General features: G+C 49.7%; 3 protein-coding genes across 6 annotated transcripts; 1 reads left to right on the plus strand and 2 right to left on the minus strand.

Annotated features, from left to right (window-relative positions):
• Positions 1-304: 304 nt before the first annotated feature.
• Positions 305-15,061, minus strand: LOC117641678 (cyclic AMP-dependent transcription factor ATF-6 alpha). 3 transcript variants are annotated; one of them, XM_034379188.1, is made up of 14 exons: positions 14,759-15,061; positions 10,196-10,360; positions 4,963-5,024; positions 4,705-4,858; positions 4,440-4,609; positions 4,168-4,336; positions 3,897-4,073; positions 3,385-3,806; positions 3,155-3,295; positions 2,929-3,074; positions 2,613-2,843; positions 2,262-2,516; positions 1,952-2,172; positions 305-1,865 (listed from the first exon to the last, which is right to left on the minus strand). In XM_034379188.1, the coding sequence occupies exons 2-14, from the start codon at positions 10,320-10,322 to the stop codon at positions 1,402-1,404; spliced, it is 2,739 nt and encodes a 912-aa protein (XP_034235079.1). In that variant the 5' UTR covers positions 10,323-10,360; positions 14,759-15,061; the 3' UTR covers positions 305-1,401. The 3 variants fall into 3 exon arrangements, with proteins under 3 accessions (XP_034235079.1, XP_034235078.1, XP_034235080.1); XM_034379187.1 differs by lacking the exon at positions 14,759-15,061 and adding an exon at positions 12,830-13,109; XM_034379189.1 differs by lacking the exon at positions 10,196-10,360.
• A 224-nt stretch (positions 15,062-15,285) lies between these two features.
• LOC117641681 lies at positions 15,286-17,770 on the plus strand. The gene is made up of 6 exons (XM_034379193.1): positions 15,286-15,643; positions 15,725-15,780; positions 15,876-16,037; positions 16,116-16,280; positions 16,366-16,560; positions 16,643-17,770. Exons 1-6 carry the CDS (start codon positions 15,430-15,432, stop codon positions 16,808-16,810), a joined length of 960 nt encoding a protein of 319 aa, XP_034235084.1. The 5' UTR covers positions 15,286-15,429; the 3' UTR covers positions 16,811-17,770.
• Positions 16,845-18,892, minus strand: LOC117641682 (cell cycle checkpoint protein RAD1-like). Of its 2 annotated transcripts, none has more exons than XM_034379194.1 (8): positions 18,401-18,615; positions 18,102-18,200; positions 17,884-18,029; positions 17,706-17,805; positions 17,495-17,629; positions 17,352-17,416; positions 17,132-17,276; positions 16,845-17,047 (listed from the first exon to the last, which is right to left on the minus strand). In XM_034379194.1, exons 1-8 carry the CDS (start codon positions 18,503-18,505, stop codon positions 16,967-16,969), a joined length of 876 nt encoding a protein of 291 aa, XP_034235085.1. In that variant the 5' UTR covers positions 18,506-18,615; the 3' UTR covers positions 16,845-16,966. The 2 variants fall into 2 exon arrangements, with proteins under 2 accessions (XP_034235085.1, XP_034235086.1); XM_034379195.1 differs by lacking the exon at positions 18,401-18,615 and adding an exon at positions 18,780-18,892 and having other exon boundaries at positions 16,906-17,047.
• Positions 18,893-19,022: the final 130 nt, after the last annotated feature.

A 19,022-nucleotide genomic window follows, 5' to 3' on the forward strand; every position in this document is an offset into this window, starting at 1 on the left:
ACTAATGGCAAGGTTTTTTTTTCTATGAACCATTACATTTTACAATGTACTATGCCAAACTCAAAAGATGTACATCTTTACTCGTTATAATCAATAAGAAAAACATGGTAATAGCAATACCTCTTAATTATATGCTTCACGAAATTTCACTATTACTACTCCTCACCCAAAATAAATGCATGATATTGCATTTTAACAAAGAGCATTTTAACAGACTAGTAAACAACAATAAATATACAAAAAAAAAGCTAAAACAAAAAACACACTTTAAATGATTTGAATACTTGCTACACATATTTATGAACCGGACTCTGGTACTTGTGCTTGAGTGGTCAGAGAGGTTCCCTAAATAAATAAGAGCTACAAGAACAAACATTATTAACACCCGTGCAGAAGCAATAACAGGAGATAAAAATTTACATACATTTATAAAGATAGAAAAAATCTGGGGAAACAATGGAGAAAAATGAGAATGTAATGAGACATAAAGCTTTCTACAGTAAGTAGATTAATCATGCAACTCAAAGCAACCAAGTTTCTAAATCCTGTTTCTTGTTTTATTCTCATTAAAGAAAAAAAAGCAAACTCCAAATCAAGGGAACTAGGACTTCATGTGTCACGACTAGACCAATGTAATACTGGAAATTACAGTTCATATGAAGTCAAATGAAGATTTCTATAAAAAAAATTTTGTTCATCAGAGGTAATTTGAAAAAAGTAGAAACATTGATATTGAATAAGAAGCTGGCATACATGAAGGATGGCTCTTTACTCAATGTTCAATAATATAAAACACCAAAAGAAGAATAAAAGCACAAGTAAACTATGTGAGTGCCAGTTGGTGCAAAATTAAAACCAGAACCAAACAAAATTAGAAAAATTTGAGCTACAAGGAATTAGATTAAAAATCAAAGTCCAAAAACTGAACATAATTACTTCACAGAGCACACGAGCAGTATTTGACAGCATAATTGTGCAAATCTGGTTACCAGAAATAAAAACCTAAACCTATCAATTTTATCTCTGAAACATTGATGGAACACAATCATTTAGTAGGAAAATGCGGACAAGATAGGTACCTAATCCAGAAATGGTATTTTTCTATATGTAACCACATAATAACAGCTACTAAACTCAGTTCCTTTTGTGATTTGATATGGGTTAATTTATAACTAGTTTTGACAAATGCGACTCTTAACATAGAATGAAATTTGTACATCAACAACCTACAGTACGCATTTGAAACACATTAAACCTAAAGGTCTAAAAAAAGTACAGAGATCATACAAAATCCTGAAAAATTATAGAAGTTACTCACAAACACAGATGTCCTTGGAGATCACAGCCTTGTATAAAATAACCAACCAGTTAATATGAACAGCATAAATAATTTGTAATTTTCTATGGATAGTCGCCTAATTTTGAAGGTTTACTTTCTGCGCTTAAGGTACTGTTCACCTCATTACGCTGTTGGTTTACATTCCTGCCTTTTAGGAAAGCTGTGTTCATTTTCTCAATTTGGGAGGGTGACAGTAGAAGTCTTTCTCGGTAACCATTTTTTACAAAATAAGGCTTGTATGAAGGTTGTACAGGTGAAGGGGAATTTTGTTCTGTCTGCGATGAGTTGTGAAAGGTTTCTGATGATGGGCTTGATCTTGAAGCAATATTGCCAGATGGAGAGGAGGTAGATGAAGAATCATTCCCTGTAGAACCACTATTTTCAGTTGAAGCATTGGAAAAGCGGTCGAATGCGGAGGGTCGCATATGGGCTGGTATATCATCTTGGCGAACGTGCAGCATTTGGGTATTTATCACTTCACAATCAATCTGCATCATTCTGATATGATTCAGCCCAAACATTGATTCTGAAAATAAGAGATGAATAAGTAATGAGCTAAAATATTGATAAATGATTTCAATAAATGAATTTGGTGGTGGTGAGTGAACTTACTGTTGATTGGGACCGCTGGGAGGACAAGGGACATTTTGGGTCTTGAGGATGTATTGTGAGCCTGAGCTGGTAAAAGAATATGATCACCAGAAAATGAAACAACATAAAATGTGTCATCACGTCGTTGGAAAGAGTCTAAAAATGCTGTGTAATCATAGAGAGGTGGTCGAACTCCATATACTTCCACCTCATTTATAGCATTCGCACTTTTCTTTGAAGCCCTGATTAAAAAATAAATAAAAAACAATTTTGAGTGAAGAAAAAAAAAGAGGTTGCCAATGGTAGAACAGTTTCAAGAAAAAGTAAATACCTGTTTGCAAGAGACTTTCTGCGCAATTTAGTGCGTTTATCTTTGAAGCCATTGTCAAATTTAGTTTCTGTTGAGGGCATGGCAGCCATATTGCTGGCAGCTCCTACGGATTGTTCTTGAGAGGTTTCAGACAACTTGTAGTTCGGTCTATTCTTGTTATTGTCAAAATGTTTGGATTTAAGAGCTTCTTGTTGAGTCTGGTCATAAGGGTGCTCAGGATCTGACCCAATCCAGCGACGCAGTTCACTGTCGAGCCTGAAATATAGAGGCAAACAGAAATTCAAAATCCTAAATGTGTCTTAAATACGCAGCAAACTGTAAGGAGGAACACAAGCAACACAAATGTTATACCTTATAGACTCTGTTTGGTTAATATATAGAGGACAAATAGGCTGGGCAGACCCTGTGCCAGTAGAATTCCTTGTGAGATATTCTGAGCCTGTACTGTTACTTGATATGTCAGCAGCTGGTGCCCACAATAAAGAACGTCCTTGTCGAGTCATGGAAGCAGGGAGACTCTGCCCTCCACCTACATCTAAACTGCTCATGGTGAGTGGCTCATTATTCTTGCTCACTGATGATCTGAAAAATATGTAAATAATTTAAGTTGAGGCAAAAGATGAGGAATGCACACTACAGTCACAGTCTGGTAGGATGGTCGACTTACGAGAAAGATGTAAAGTGTAAAGAGAACATGAAGAGGACTACAAGAAGGGCCGTTGCTTTCTTTGTCTTCACTGAAAAGGCAGGTGTTTTAGTCCAAGACATGGCATTTTCAAACTCACTGAGGCGTTCTCTGAGAACTTCATTTTCCTGCAAAACAATTAATTTAATGAGCTTCAGGAAAATTTCTTAGCTGAGACAGATGACACAGATACAAATTAAAGACTTACAAGCTTCAGTTGAACATTCTCTTGTTCCAGGTCCGATAATCTTCCTTCAAGTGATGACACGTACTCTTTCTTCTTCTTGCGTGATAGACATGCAGATTCCCGATTTTTTATCATTCTCTGCTGCCTTTTGATGGCTTTCATCTAATCAAGACACAAAAGAAGATGTTTCAGTAAGACAAGTTACATATGGTTATATATAGAAAAAGAATAAAAGAGCTCTGAGTGCTAACCTCCATTTCTCTTTTGACTGGATTTGATGAGGCCTTGCTGACCGAGAAGGCAGACGACTGTAAAGGTCTGACAGCATTGGCAGAGACAGGAATAGTGGCGACAGCTGGCAATGAGTTAGTAATGGTTTGGCATGGTATCAAGGGTACCTTTGCAGGCCCTGTGCCTGGTGTTATGACTTGAGCAAAAGTAGGAACTGCTGTTGGACCCGTAGAGGCTACCGCCATTGGTGCCACAAGTTGCTGAGTAGATGTGGGGGGAACTGTTGCGCATTTATTAGTAGGTTGTGTTTGTAATCTCAATGTTGTCGGAACAGTCTTTGTGCCATTAATGACACCAATAGTACATGTTGATTGATTGCCTCTCACTTTTTGTGTAAGGGCGGCAAAATCCTTAGCAGAAAGAACAATTGTCTTTCTTTTGTCTGGAATAATTTTTAAAAAGGAAAGACAGATTAAAACGAGATGTCAGGGCATTAATCCCAGACACAATTATGAAAATGAAAATGCCTTACCTCCTGCAACAGGAATTGAAGAAGGTAATGTTACAGTCTTCACAGTGGCAGGTGTTGCCTTACAGACAGAAGTGTTAAGTGTGTTCTCTGATGATGGTTCAACACTGGGTTTGGGCTTTAAGAAAGGTGCTGGTCTCTGTGATAGGGTCACTTGCTTACTGGCTTTTAATTTGAGACCTACAACAAAATACAATGGCATCATTAAACAATATATTTTTTTTTAAATTAGAAAATGAGTTGTCGATAGGAGCAAAGCAATGAAATCACTCACCACACGGCATTATTTGTACAAGAGCTTCAGAAACATGAGGAGCTGGGGAACTTGTTGGAGAAGGCGTATTTGCATTGTTACTGACTGAGATAAACTCACTTATCACCTCAGGAGACTCTGGAGGACTGTTGTCTATAAAAGGTGGAGTAAGGGGTTGCACTTCTATTGTCTGAAACATTGAGAAAGGAAGTCCCCAATTGCAATGTTAAAGAAAGCGATCACAAATACACGAGTTTAGCAGGAAAACTGGGCAATAAAAATGAAAATCTAACCTTGGCGTCGCCCTGACCCTGGCCCTGGCCCCGGGTGGCCGGCGCGCCGGCTGCTGGCCATAGCTCCGTGCTGCACAAGCTGGACGTGGAGCCAGCGCTCGAGGGAGGAGGAGAAGGCGGGAAGTCTGGCTCAACCTTTATCTCCTCTTTAATGTCGTTCAAGAGCACAGCTAAAATCAACAATCATGCATAAGTTAGTTTAAAAAAAAAAATATTTAAAAAAATGATTGAAACAAATTGGCCAAAATTCAAGTCTACTACTCACGCGCTGCATCCTCAGTGGCTGGCCTCAGGTTGGGAAACGCGTCCGGGCCCCACTCCGAGGCATCGTCCAGGCCACTGAGAAACGGGTCCAGGACATAGTTGCGGCAGGGGTCGTCCGAGCCGTAGCTTGGCGAGTCATCCAGCAGCATGGGAATCTGTCGACAAAATTAGCACCGTCGTAAAACAAAACTCGCACAATGAAACAAGAAAGTGCCTCGAGCGCACTGAGGTGAAAAAGCAACACACAAAGAGCACTCACTTCCAAATCATTTGGAAACTGTTGGAGGATATCGGAGTCCGGAGGAATGGGACAGTCGACATCTGAAACACGAATAAAGATAGCAAATTAGTTCAGTGAGACACTGGACAGGGACCCATCTCCTACGGAGATTAATCCATTGGTGTGGTCACACGCTCGTTCGTTAGAGTTCCCATTTAGCGACTTTGGAGCTCAAATTTGGCCGCCTCCAGCGGTCTTCTGGTCCACAGTGCCGCACACCGCACGCATACCCGCTTTGTTTCGACTGTCTAAGCGCGCCGGTCACTGGCCCGGCATTCCCTCTGCCTTCCCCCTCCAACCTGCCGCCACCCCTTTGGACAGGCGCACGGGCTGACCATGACCAACCTCTCCTAAGACGCAGAGGTGAGAGGGAGGGGACTCAACCACTCCGCCTGGCCATGGCCTGGCCGAGGGTGCTTGCAGACGACGGTTTCTGCGCGGAAGTGCGAAGCGGGCAACGGGAACATCGAGTATATTTCAGTGTCGGCCACGCGACCGCACGCCTGAGCCTCGGTGAACTCGCTGCACGCCGCACGCGTGCCGGCTTGGTGTGGTGGCGTCACGCCAAGTCGCCGCGCCGCCGTGGGTGCGACAGAGACGTCGCAAGTACCCCGCGGTGTGGATTCAGAAAATGGATAAGAAATACTCTTGGCAGAAAAATGCTCTCGGGTGAAGGAAACGCTCTTGAAGTGGGCACCGCAACCAGTAGCGGTACTCATTCCTGAGGCCTTAGTCGATTTGCGCGCCTCCATGGGAGTTCGAGAGATCGAGTCGAGAGCCCCCTCGAAGCTCTTGGCGGGGCGCTCCTGCGCCAAGCCGAGCGACGCCGAGGCAGCACACGTGCGCACTTTTGCCAAGAGCGCCGTGGCCGCCAAGGGCCCTGTGACGACGAGGGTGGGCTTCGCGCCGAGATACAGCGATACACCAAATTCCCGCTGCTCTCACCTCCTACCTCCAGCGCATGTAACCGGGGTGGGCTTCGCGCCGGGAGAGGCGAGGCCTGGCGAGGCCCTCCTGGTGGACGCGTCGACGCGTCATCGATTCTATCGTGTATCCGCACACTCGCATCGCAGCGGGGAAAAAAACCGACAAGCTTCATCGGGCGCGACATTGACCCCGAGTCTCGCACCGCCCCGTCCCACGCACTGGGCGGCGTGCCACGCTTCGCGCTCCGCGGCCAACGCACGCCGCGCCACAGCGCACAGTGGGCCAAAAGACCGACGGAGGCGGTCATCCCGAACAAGTTCTGAGCTCCAGAGTCGCTAACCGGGACTCAAACCGAACGTGTGACCCCACCAATGGATTGCTCTCCGAACGAGGAATCCATTAGTGGGGTCACGCGTTCGTTTCGATATCCGTTTAGCGATTCTGGAGCTAAAAACGCCGTCTACAGCTCCGGCCGCCTGCGCCGGTCTCCTGGCCCACTGTACGGCGCCTTGCGGTCCGCGGAACGTCGCGGCATGGGTCGCGGGGCCACGCAACCTGGTTAGCGGAGAGCGACGACGCGGCCCTACCCGGTCGATGCCCGGATGGGGTATGGACAGGCGTCGCTCAGGACAGTGCTTACGTTGCTGTCACTGACGCGCGCCAGAGGCCTTACACAGGGGTAGTGTAAGGATCCATCGCGCGCCTCTGCGGAACGCCTCACGAGTGCAAAACAGGCGGAGCAGAACCAGGCGGCCAGCTGTGGGCACTTTTGGGGGCCCTATCGGAGCATCCAACCAAACACGCGATAGCACAAAACGGCTGCCTTTGGAGTGAGATTGAGTCAACTGCGGTACGAGCACAGGTTTGATTTTGATTCGAGTTCCGTTTGCGGACTCGAGAGCTCGTCCCTGCAAGCACACTGGCCGGCACTGGCCGGCACATCGGTTTAGGGCCTAAACTTTAGGCCTCACATTGAACGCGCCTATAGGCAGCTGTCACAATGCCACAAGCCACCCCGGCCGCCCGCTCCGCGGCGCCACGGCCACGTGCCCCGCGATAAGGCCGTGCGGCCGGGGGCCAGGGGGGCGGGAACTCCCCGCCGGAACGCGGCCAGTTTGCCTGCTGGCGGACAGAGCCAACGGCCAGCCTGCGAGGCCAAAGGGGCCAAAGCAAGAGCCCGCGGCCGCGTTTCCAATACTTCGCTCAATACTTGGGGCTCCCCAGTCGATAAGCGCACTGCCTGCATGAGGGTTTGTCGGGCCAGGAGACGGCAGCCAGGAGGTGGCTCGCGAGGGCACCCGTGTGAGTCCTCGACGCCGCCCTGGCAAGCGATGTTTCATCGAGTGGGTTCGGCCGAGGGGGAAATCACTCGCGTAATAGTCGGGTCACCGATTCCTAGTATTACGCGTAATAGTAATAGCGTAATACCCAAATTTTTTAAAATTTTCCCTATTTAGGGTCTGATTTTAGCCCAAATATGGATAATTTCGAGCGTAATAAGCCTTCTGTAATAGCGTAATAGAACGTAATAGGGAGTAGTCGGGTGACAGTTTTTAAGAGTGATTTCCCCCTCGGGTTCGGCAGGCAGCGGCCCTCAGCGCCTGCGAGGTAGGCCACCGACCCGGGCAGCAGGACACGGCTGAAGAGACGGTGGCCTACCTCGCGCCTCACAGGGGCGTCGTAGGCCACCGTCTCTTCACCGCTGTCGTGCAGGCCGGGCCGGCGGCCTACCTCGCAGGCGCCTTAAGGGTGCACAAGAAGTGCAGTTCCCTGAACCCTTCTCGGTGGAGCCGCAGTAAAAATGACTCCGTTTTTTCGGATCCCCCCCGGGAAGAATGGACAAAGTCCAAATGGTCCAGAAATGCCAATTGTGAGCCTGAGCCAACCAGTCAGCAGTTCGGATAACAGGCAAAAAGTTTTTTTTGGTTTTTTTTTTGTAGGTACTGGCACAACTTTGTGGCCACTAACATGCAGGTCCCGCGAGCGAGCCCGCGAGGCAGCCACCACGGGGAAGCATTCGGCCCGCGCGAGCTGGACGACGAACGTTCGAACAACACACGTGGCAGGCGGCAGGCGGGCCGCGGCGGCACAAGCGGTGGACACGTATACATGGATAGCTTGTCTCGTCGGGCGTCGGATAAGACGAAAGCCGAGTGTAACGAGGCGTGCAAGCAGAGCGAGCAGGCTGGCCATGTACGATGCGGGCACCTTCGCCCCCCGCCCCCAATAACCACCGCGCTGACGAGCACGCCGAGCACGCCATGCGGCCACCCGCAGATGAGCGATAAAAACAATGCCGCCGCCGAAACAAAAATAAAACATGGGAGCGGGAAAAAAACACACACAAATGACGCCTAAAAGAATGAATGGCACGGTGGCCGCGGGCACACGCTGCGGATGCTGACCCACTAAAAAGTGCATCGCGTTGTTATTGGACGTGTCGCTCTGTATTCGGATCCTTATCAGAGTCGTCAAGGACGGAAAGGACCCGCGGCTCCAACAGTCACGACAGGTAGCGCCGCGCCGCCGCGACACGCAAATACGGCGGCCACTTCTCGAGTCGTCTCGACGGCCAGGCACGGCCAGGCACCACCCGGGGCACGGCGGCGTCCTGGCGGCGTCCTGGCGGCGACCTCCATGCTCTCGTCGTCCAGGACGAGGCGCGTCGCGGCCACACGGCGCGCGCTGCAAGACTGTGAGGATTAGCTCGGCGTGGACGGGCCTGCACCCGACTTGAACGACAATCATGTTCATGGACGGGTTCCCGCGGCTCGTACATCCAGTCCCTGCAGGGAAGCGGCCAAACTCCCCGCCGCGCTCCCCATTTTTTTGCCATGGTTTGGCGTGCATCGCGTCCATGACGAGACCCCGAAGTCGACGGATGGCGTGTGAGCACCGACCCGCGGCCCAAATTTTACGTGCTATTCGGACAGGAAGCCCAGTGTCCGCGCTGATCCTTTGTGGCCGATGGCGAGCACGCCGAGCAGCATAACGTGCAGCGAGCGTGTAAGGACGCCGAAGAACGCAGCACCGCGCAGCACAGGGGCGGTCAAAATCCAGGACGCGTTTTGAGCTCCAGAGTCGCTCAAATAGGGCTAAAATGGGACTCGAACCGCACGTGTGACCCCACCATTGGATTTCTCTACGAGCGAGGAGTCCATTGATGGGATCACACGCTCGGTTCGAGTCCTGTTTAGCGACTCTGGAGCTCAAAACGCGTCTGGATGTCTGGATGAGTTTTGCACGGAAAAAAATGGATTTGCTAGCCCAGCTAAAAATTAGCTGAGGCAGCTAATGTATTGGCTGGTATGGCGCCACCGGAGATTTTAGGTGGCACAGCCAAACTGTAGCAGGACTAGCTATTTTGTTAGGTGTTACAACTTCTGAATATTGGCTTACGCAGCATGCATATTAGTTGAGGCAACTAATAGTTTTGCCTTCCTTCGGTGAAAATTTGCTACACCAATAAATGGGTCAGCTGTTTGGATTAACATGGGCCAAAATGTCGCACAAAAAAAAGTTCAGGCAAAGAGGACGCGAACCCTTGTCCCTTGTTTTACGAGATGAGGACGGTACCACGGCGCTGCGATGACATCTAGCAATGTAACCAGGGGCATTTTCTTCATAGTCTCAACAGCGCGAGGGAACGAACGTTGCCCGTCGCAAAGTGCTAAATGCGTGGCTGGTGCCCCATTGACACAATCATGTTCATGGACGGGTTCCCGCGGCTCGTACATCCAGTCCCTGCAGGGAAGCGGCCAAACTCCCCGCCGCGCTCCCCATTTTTTTGCCATGGTTTGGCGTGCATCGCGTCCATGACGAGACCCCGAAGTCGACGGATGGCGTGTGAGCACCGACCCGCGGCCCAATTTACGTGCTATTCGGACAGGAAGCCAGTGTCCGCGCTGATCCTTTGTGGCCGATGGCGAGCACGCCGAGCAGCATAACGTGCAGCGAGCGTGTAAGGACGCCGAAGAACGCAGCACCGCGCAGCACAGGGGCGGTCAAAATCCAGGACGCGTTTTGAGCTCCAGAGTCGCTCAAATAGGGCTAAAATGGGACTCGAACCGCACGTGTGACCCACCATTGATTCTCTACGAGCGAGGAGTCCATTGATGGATCACACGCTCGGTTCGAGTCCTGTTTAGCGACTCTGGAGCTCAAAACGCGTCTGGATGTCTGGATGAGTTTTGACCGCCGGTCTTCTGGCCCACTGTGCGCAGCCCTCTCTGCACGCGCAACGCAACCGCCCCAAACCCACGCACGCCCGGCACCACAGACTCACCCAGATCGTCGAGAAGAAGGTCGTCCGGCAGTCCAAAGTCGTCCACGTCCAGCAAGTCCACACAGTCCATGTCTATGACGCAGTGCTCCACGCGGTGCTCGGCCCTGCCCCGGGACCCGTCGCTCATCGGGGAGCCAGCCTAACATGGGGGAGGGGCTGCGGGGGCTGCGGCAAAACACCCCAATGACGGTCAGCCGCTCGGAAGCGCGTTCAGTAAACTCAGTCGGTGGTAGCGAAACGGCGTCGCCGTGTCAGCAGCCCCTCCAGCACTGGTGACTTTGACCGGCCAGCGCTGACGCCACGACACGCACTCAAAACCCAAAGGCCACGCCGGCAGCGCGCCATTCCATTCCGGTCGGAAATACGGCGTCGGCGACCACCTGCGGGACTGGCATCGATGTACCGCGCCGCCACGACTTGGACTTTCGGGTCACCTTCCCTCGATAAGGCGAAACGGCCGGCCGAAAACACGCGGAAGTGCGCCGTCCTGTCGACTTCGCGCCTCGCCCCGCCTCGCCCCGCCCGGCCCCGCCCCTGGCGCGAGCCTCCAGGGGAAGTATACTCGTCCCAGCGTAACCTTTCCGAAAGTAGCCCCTCGTCCGTCTTTTCCCCAAATCGGCGCATTTTATTTTACAATCCTCAGGAAATAAGTATTGATTCTAAAAATAAAGGCGATTCCGGCAGACAAAAATGTGTGGGGCTTTCACTGATATAAGCAGTTATTATTGAATCTCTTTCAGTTGCTCAAAGATAATCTAAAAAGTCGGGAGCTCGGTCGGGAGGAGAAGCCGCCCTCGCGCACAAAATCCGGGATATCTAAAGAAGAAGGCAAAGTTTCGCAAAATAAAGGCGATTCCGGCAGACAAAAATGTGTGGGGCTTTCACTGATATAAGCAGTTTTATTAAATCTCTTCACTTGCTCAAAGATAATCTAAAAAGTTGGGAGCTCGGTCTAGAGGAGAAGCCAGCCTTGTGCACTCAAATCAAAATTTCTGAATAATAAGGCACAATTTCGAAAGACAAGGGCCAGCTGGGCATACAACAACGTCTTAGGTTAGAGAAATGCAAGCTGTCATTATGATCTCTTTCAGTCACTCAATTTAGTGCAAAAAGAGGGTCCTAGAGACCGGTGTTTTGAGGGGCTCGGACCGGCGCGTCGTCTGCCCGCGGAAATGCAGAACCCGGAATGCTTAGTGATTACGTCTAAGATTGTTCGTATTTTTTCAACGTTGTTTACTTATACGATTTATTACGATCGCAACGGTCTAGAATTGATTATTAGTTTTTAAAAATCCTATTACCTGCGGGACTATTTTCTGTTCTCTGGCTACTGGCGGAGTGATTTGGAAAGGTTACGCTGGGACGAGTATACAGTACACTGGCACTCCGCCACGCCCCCCACCCCTTTTCCTCGCGCATCCCTACAGGTCAAGGCAGACGCAGGCGGCCTGCTCCAGTCAGGATCAACGGCTGGCTCATCTTCTAGGACACGTTGCAGGGCACGTTGCAGGGCACACTGCAGGGCCCCGCGGGGCCGGCGGCGGCGACTCTTTAGATTGTGGCCTCGCTTGGCCGCTTGGCCGCTTCGGGACGCGGCCCTTATCGAGGCCCTATCTATCTGCGCCCCGATTTAACTCTCTCCCCGGCCCCAGCCCGGCGCATGGCGGCATGGCTGCGTGGTCCAAACGGCTGGACGGGACCGGGGGCCGCAGGGCCGCGCAGCCAAACGGCGAGCCAAGTGCGGATTTGGCTCGATGCAGCAAACTGAGTCATGTCTGCGAGTCGTCAACCCGCGAGGGAAGTCCACCGACAAGGCGCGTCGTGACGCGGTGAGGCCCGGCCCGGCCGACCAGACTCAACCCCGATTTAGTGCCCTGCGGCCAAGCCCGCGGCTTTGGCGCCAATCCCAGGCCAGCCCGAGCGAGCCGTCCTTCATCCCGCCTCCATCCGTGCATTCGCCGTTCATTCATGCGGCCGTGCATTCATTCATGCATCATTCATCGGCTTGCGTTGATTGGTGCCATTGGTCCCGCTCGCCATTCATGCATTCGCTCTGTTGCCCTGGGCTGGGCCCTGGGCACTGCCGATGCACGTCCACGCTTCGCTCCCAGGCCCAGCCAGGCCCAGCAGGGGCATGGCAGCAACTCCGCCAGACTGATTCCGAGAGTCATTTTCGTCGCACTGCCTTCTCACTCCTAAACGGGGCGCCCCATGAGTGCGAGGGAGACAGGGCGACGAAAACGACTCTCGGAATCAGTCTGCGCGAACGCCGCGGGGGTAGGCCGGTCTATGAGAACGGGATCCATCGGCGCCGCGAAGGAAAGAGAACGGGTACGGCACCGGCCGGCGGACACGGGACATGGGGCGCAGGGGGCGGAGGGGCGCCGAACGTGCCCACGCAGGTCGAACACGTGCTGGCGGTCGATGGCGAAGAGGAAGGGCTGTCCTATGAGCGCGGCACCCTCGGGGGCGCTGCCACCGGCCCCCTGTCGCCAGCAGCTAGCCAGCAGGAAGTCACCAAGTCACCGACCATGGCCTTTCCCTGCAGCCTTCCTCCCTCAAATTTGGCAGCGCGCGCTTCTTCGCTTCCCACTCGCCCCCGATCACACCATGCACACACACACACACACACACCTTCGGAACGTGGCCAATTTCACACGCCCCCACCGCACGCGTCCGACGCGTCCTCGAGCGGCAGGTGCTGGGCAGGGCAGCGAGCACGTCAGCGAGCACGTCAAAGAGGAGCAAGTCACGGGCGCGACACTCCGCGGCAGCTGCAGCAGCAGCACGCCGTCGACGTCGTCGTCGTCCTGCTGCACTCCGGCACTTCCGGCCCGCTCGACCGAGGGCGTTGGGGCGTCTTTGTACGTACGCCGCGCGGCGCGCACGTGGCGGTTTGGTACGGCGCAGTACTCTCCGGCGGCCCGCGAGAGCCGCACTGCCCGCCGGGCGCGCGGTGCCGCGGCGAGCACGCCTCCACGCCGCGCCGGCCGGCAGCGCGGACCCGCCGCGGACGCCGCGGACCTAACCGTCAGCCTGGCGGGGGGCGGGGCGCGGTGGGGCGGGGCGCTAAGGTGTGTGTGCCTTGTGCTTGGGAGGGGCACTCCATCTCTCTCTGCGCCACCCAGCCCGGCCAAAGCGTGGCGGCATGGCGCAGTCACTGAACCGCAGTGGCGCAGCAGCACGCCCCGCCCCGCCCCGCCCCGCCCCGCCGCAGAGGTCGCTGACGCTACGCTGACGTTGCCCGGGTGTGCCCTGTGCTGGTGTGCCGGGGAAAGGGGGCGGCTGGCGCGGGCGCCGCAGCGCGTCCGCAGCGGAGCGAGAGAGAGGCAGGACGGGACGGGCAGGACACAAAGGAGGAGGGGCCCGCGGGGAGTGAGAGTGGAGGGGCCGCGAGAGGACGTTGCCCATGAACCCACTTGGGCAGGCCCGGCAGGCCCGGCAGGCCGTGCGCCGTGTGCCCGCGGCCGGCCCTCTCCCGTCTCGCGGTGCGGAGATTCCAAGCCGGCCAGGTACGTCCAGGACGCGACGCGTCCAGAGGACATGTACCGTCCAGGACCCGGCCCACCACGTAATCGTTACCCCACGGCCACGGCCACGCGGTATGACGCTGCCCGCTGCCTACGGCTGCCCAGCGGGAAGACTGGTCCTGGTCCGTGGTCCGGAGCTTGATAGGGGAAAACCGGTCTGGCTATCAGCCAGCGCCTGTACTGTACAGACTCACATGCCGTCCCAGCCTATCCTAGTATTCTCTTCATTGTCTTCTAAGCTTCCTGGCCATCTTGATTCTTTGATCTGCGTCTTTCCTCAATGCAGCTGACTCAAAAGACTCTGTTCATGCCGTACCCGAGCCCTAGGAAAAACCTGCCTTCTCATAAATTGCCAACCCATTCATGCCTTTCAAATCACCTTCATTATGAATACAGAAGGAACGAAATGAGGAGAAAAACATGCTAGGAACTATTCAAGGTCCTCCTACACCCAGACATACAACCTCATGGCTTATCAGTGTACTGGGTTATCAGTCGTCAGGTGCAAATCTAGCACTTCAACAGTGCTCGCAGAGCTCCGCAAGTCAAGTCACAGTTGGAATGGGCAGAGAAAAATGGCTTACCTATGTTAATACATAATACATAACAACGTAGAAATTACTTTGAGTGAAAAGCATCACTTGGGCAGGTTGAATACTTTCAGAGGTGAAATATCAGTTTGACAGTTGATAACGGCCCAGTCGCTCTGCAGAGTCAATGGAAGTCAACAGTCTGCGACTGGCAAACACTTTCCGACAATTATCACTTGAAGCCACAGAAAGCACGAGAAGTCCAAACTGGATGGGAGGACCTTGGCCCGATAGGAGCTATCACACGGTCGAGAGCTGCACTAATTGACCGGTGCCCGGTGACAACCTCTCTCTCCCTCTCTCTCTGTGGCACGGGCACGGGCAGGCCGAGACGGGAGTCCTGACCCTTCCGAGGAAAGCAAGGGGAGCCGAGAACGCCATGGCGGTAGGACCACTGCCAGCACAGGGCGACTGCAGTCCACGGCACTGCACTCTGCACTCACCCAAATCGAAGGGACCGTTGCGTGTCGACCAGCCCGGAACGTAGGCAGACAGGTCGGCGTCGAGCTCGTCGTCTATGGGAGCGTCTCGGTTGCTGAAAACCATCTTCCGGCGAAGCACTTGTCACTGGGGGCGGCGATGTCCTTGCTCGCTGTCAAAGTCAGCGATCAACACTTCGAAAATAGTAACTTCCACTGGACGAAGGGGATTAAATTTGACACTTTTCACACACAATGTTCCTCATTCAAGGATCGCGCAGCGACACCCACTCGCCATACTCGTCTGCAGCCTTCTAGAAGTTGGAGCTAGGCATGTAAACAAACAAAAAACAAAGGCAACGGTATTCAAAAGTGCCAACGTAACTTCGAGAAAATGAGACAGAACCATGTTATTTCTGTGGATTGAGGAGGCAGTTATTCCTTTGAATATTATTTACATTATCTAAGAAGTTTCTGTAACAGATTTTTGTACAATGGTGAAAAAAGTCACAGTTTCAACCCTCTTGCTACACAGTGGATTTTAACATCTCAGTGGCATTGGCGGCAACTCAACTCAAAACCCGTCCGTCCGTCTGTCGTCCCCCTGTCACCTTTGTTTGTTGACTTTCTGCACTTTTTTAACCTCCTTCTGTTGCGTTTGCCCTGCTTTTTGTCTTCCCTATCAAATTTCAGTCATGTCACCAGATCAGGCAGCACTCATCAGATCCTTCCGGCAGGAGCTGGAAGGTGCCAGCTTTGGTTTGGGACAAGTAAACGACAACGAATTGGAAGGCTGGCTTTTCCAGGCCGGCGCGGACAGGGTGCATCTTCTCCAGTGGTGCTTGAGCCAATTGGACCCTGTTCTCCGCGACCGCTTTCAAAATTGCGAGGAGAAAGAAGCAGAGAAAAGTGAGTGCTATCGTGTCTTTCCTCATTCCTCTTTGTATTTTTGTATTTTTTGTATTTTTTGTAATTACATTAAGTTTGCAGGAACGATTGAACACCTTAAAAGTTATGGTATTAGTTCGAGGGCCGATATTATTTTGGTAAGGCTGAGTTATTAGAATTGATGTTGTCAAGTATATTTCTGTCCAAGTTATACATTTCATATGTCTTCTGTACATGTATGGCCTTATTACAGGGGAGTGCAGCACTCAAAGAGCAAGTCGTGCTATGGAAGAAACTGCTGGAGCTTTTAAAGGGAGCCAAGAGCCTGAAACAGTCACCCTCAAAGGGAAGAAACACGCGAGCCTCCGTTACATTACAGACATGCTCGTCTCTTTCCAACAGCAAAGACTTTTTTGTAAGTTGCGTCAATGTCATTGTTTTTCAAAATGTAGGAGGAGGCAACTTTTTAAACTCTTCAATTTGTTATCTGCAGGCTTTATTACATACAAAGCAAAAGTTAATCCCTACTGATTTACGCTGTGTTACATCTACTGTATGTAAAAGAGATTACGAGAAAGAACTAACAGACTCCCTGGCAAGATTAGAGGAGTTAAAAAATTTGGCTTCAAATTTATCTTCAGATGATGAAAAATCTTTTGTGAGTGTTCTCGCTCCTTATTCTTCATTGCAAATCTGTCGCATTGTATATAAAACATTCTCCCTGTGACTCCTCTGCTTTTCAGGCTGATCGCCCAGTACAAACCAGTGAAGATTATGAAGAAAATTTTCTTTCAAGTTTTAAAAAGATTAAGGAATGTCACAAGATTATAATGGATACAGTTTTTCCAGCAGTGAAGCCGCAACCTGAAAACCCTATTGTGAATATTCTTGGATCTTACATTGAGGTTTTAGCTGACAATCTCTCTGCTTTTGTTCAGGTAGGTTTTATTGCAGAAATTGCACAACTTTAAACAAGATTCTCTTTTCCCAAAATAAATATTGATGCAACATGAATTTCAGATGCTTAAGTCTACTGAGGATATTCATCAGATGGCAGAGGCACTGCAAAAGAGTCGCCTTGAAGGCCTGGAATTTACTGACTCATCACCCCTTCAAGAATGCATTTCAAAATCATATATGTTAGTTACTGAAACTTTGTCCCTATGGAGGATACATAACTTGACCTGAAAATTGCTGTTAGTCAGCAAGAATCTTTATAAAGTGTCATTTTTTTATAAAAATTTATTTTCCCTTAAAATAGTGATAATAATTTAGTGGTAAATAATTTCATCATAATTTCATTATAATTTCATGATAAGATAAATGGAGTGTTAAATCAAAACATCAGAAAGGTTCTGGGAGTGTGTATTCATCGGCAGGTTCAATTACAGCTAAACCACCATCCTCATTTGTAGCTTGTATGCACTGTCAAGATGAAAGAAAAAACATTAAGTAAGTGAGGAATTGCTATGATTATGAATACTTTGACAAGACTGACGTAATACTTACAAAGAACTCAACAAAGCATATCTGTCCATCATCCATTTTCATCATGCACTGAAAGCATAGCAGTCCCTTTTCATCCATACGCAAGGATACTTTCTGAGACACAGCAATAGCTTTAATGGTATGCTTCAGGTGTTCTGAACGATATCTAAAAATGTTTCATGGAAATTTATGAAATAACACTCCCATCAGGGTATTAATTATTGATCTGTGACAATCTTACCTGAATGCTGTTCTTACTTTGCAATCAAAATGCTCTATCATATCACTTGTTTTCTCAATTTGATACTGTAACATTTTTTTCAATATTTTTTTTAAAACACTTAACAAGTATAAAAGCAGATTTTGTAATTCCTGGAAACCTACCTCACTTTCTCCCAGACGACTAGACATAAAAAATCGGAAGAAAGGATAACTGCCAGACAATTCTATTCCTATAAATTCACTAGTTGTGTCCAATTCATCTAAAATTTCTTTTAAAAACTCAGATCTTAAGATTATCTGCAGGTGAAAGGCAATGTTAAACAATTGTACAAGAGAGACTGTAAACAATGTCCCTGTGAGAAAAGGATCGCACCTTGTTGATAACACTGTCATCACCAAAAGAAAAATCAGCAATCTCTCCTGGGTCTTGAGTTCTAATACTGCTGTCTAAGATCACCCCATCCTCCTCCAACCTACAGAATAGATTTTGCATTCCATTAAATGAGACGTGAGACAAGAGTTAAAAAAATTAAATTCTATAAAATACCTACATTAGCAGTAGTGGTTGACCTTGCCCCTGCATACGCATATCCACAGTTGCACTCATCCCTGATGCCTCAAACATGTTAAGACACTCAACTAGTGTATGGAAATCGATTTTAAAAATAAGCTGTTCCTCGGCATTGAAAGAATATTCCTAATAAAAATAGGAGGAAATGAATACAACATTTGCCTCTTTATGCCTTGAAGCACCGAAGTTATCACATACCTGAAATATATCGAGTTGAATGAAAGCACTGGCCTGAACACATTTTGCTATTTCCACAGTAACTTTCAGGCCATCTTCCGAGCAAAAACAGACTGCCTCCTGAAATGAATGAAGAAAACAATTTTGAGGTAACATCAATAAGCGGGGTTTACATTTTTCCCAGGGATAAAACTTTTATGCCACACTTAAAAAGACAGAAAACGGACAAAAAGACTGGCTTTAATGAAATTTCTAAGTAACCAAAACATTGTTGATCTTTAATAAATTAGATTTCCTATGTTGTGACAACAAACCCTAACCTGAGAGAAATTCAGAGCTTTTATAATACTGTTGATATTCTTCACATTGTCAATCTTTGCAATAAGAAGGCAGTTCTCGTCGTTCTCTCTCTCTTGAACGAACATTTCTTACAACCCTGCTAAACAGTAAATCGAGTAACTTCGATAAAACTGGTCGCGCATGCCGACATTCAAAATCCGCACATGAACAAAAGAGTGCTTTAAAATCAGTCACACCACGCCCGCACTACGAAACTCCTCTAGGTTCAAGGTCATGTCCATCCAGCAACAGACTTAGCTCTTTTTTCTCTCAATAAAAACTATCGCTACCTAACTAAAACTTTCATGTATTTAATGAGCCATCTAGCCACATCCCTTTCAAAATAGAAAGCTCACACACACTCATTGTATAAGGTGGAAAGTTGGCACTGTTTTCCTGCTGGCGGTTTACTTCAAACTTCTTCAAACACGCAGCACGGACATTGAACGCGAACGTGAGGGAGTCTCAACAGCGATTGTCCCAAGTAAAGGGCGTAGGAGCTCTGACATCTAGATCTTTTGTGGGGCTTCTCTGGCAATGCAGTGCAACTCGAGGAGGGGGGCTGTAACTTGCAAGGCAGCGATGTGGTACGAGAAGAGGGTT

Source organism: Thrips palmi, unplaced genomic scaffold (assembly GCF_012932325.1).
Source record: "Thrips palmi isolate BJ-2018 unplaced genomic scaffold, TpBJ-2018v1 HiC_scaffold_15, whole genome shotgun sequence".
Lineage (NCBI taxonomy): Eukaryota > Metazoa > Arthropoda > Insecta > Thysanoptera > Thripidae > Thrips > Thrips palmi.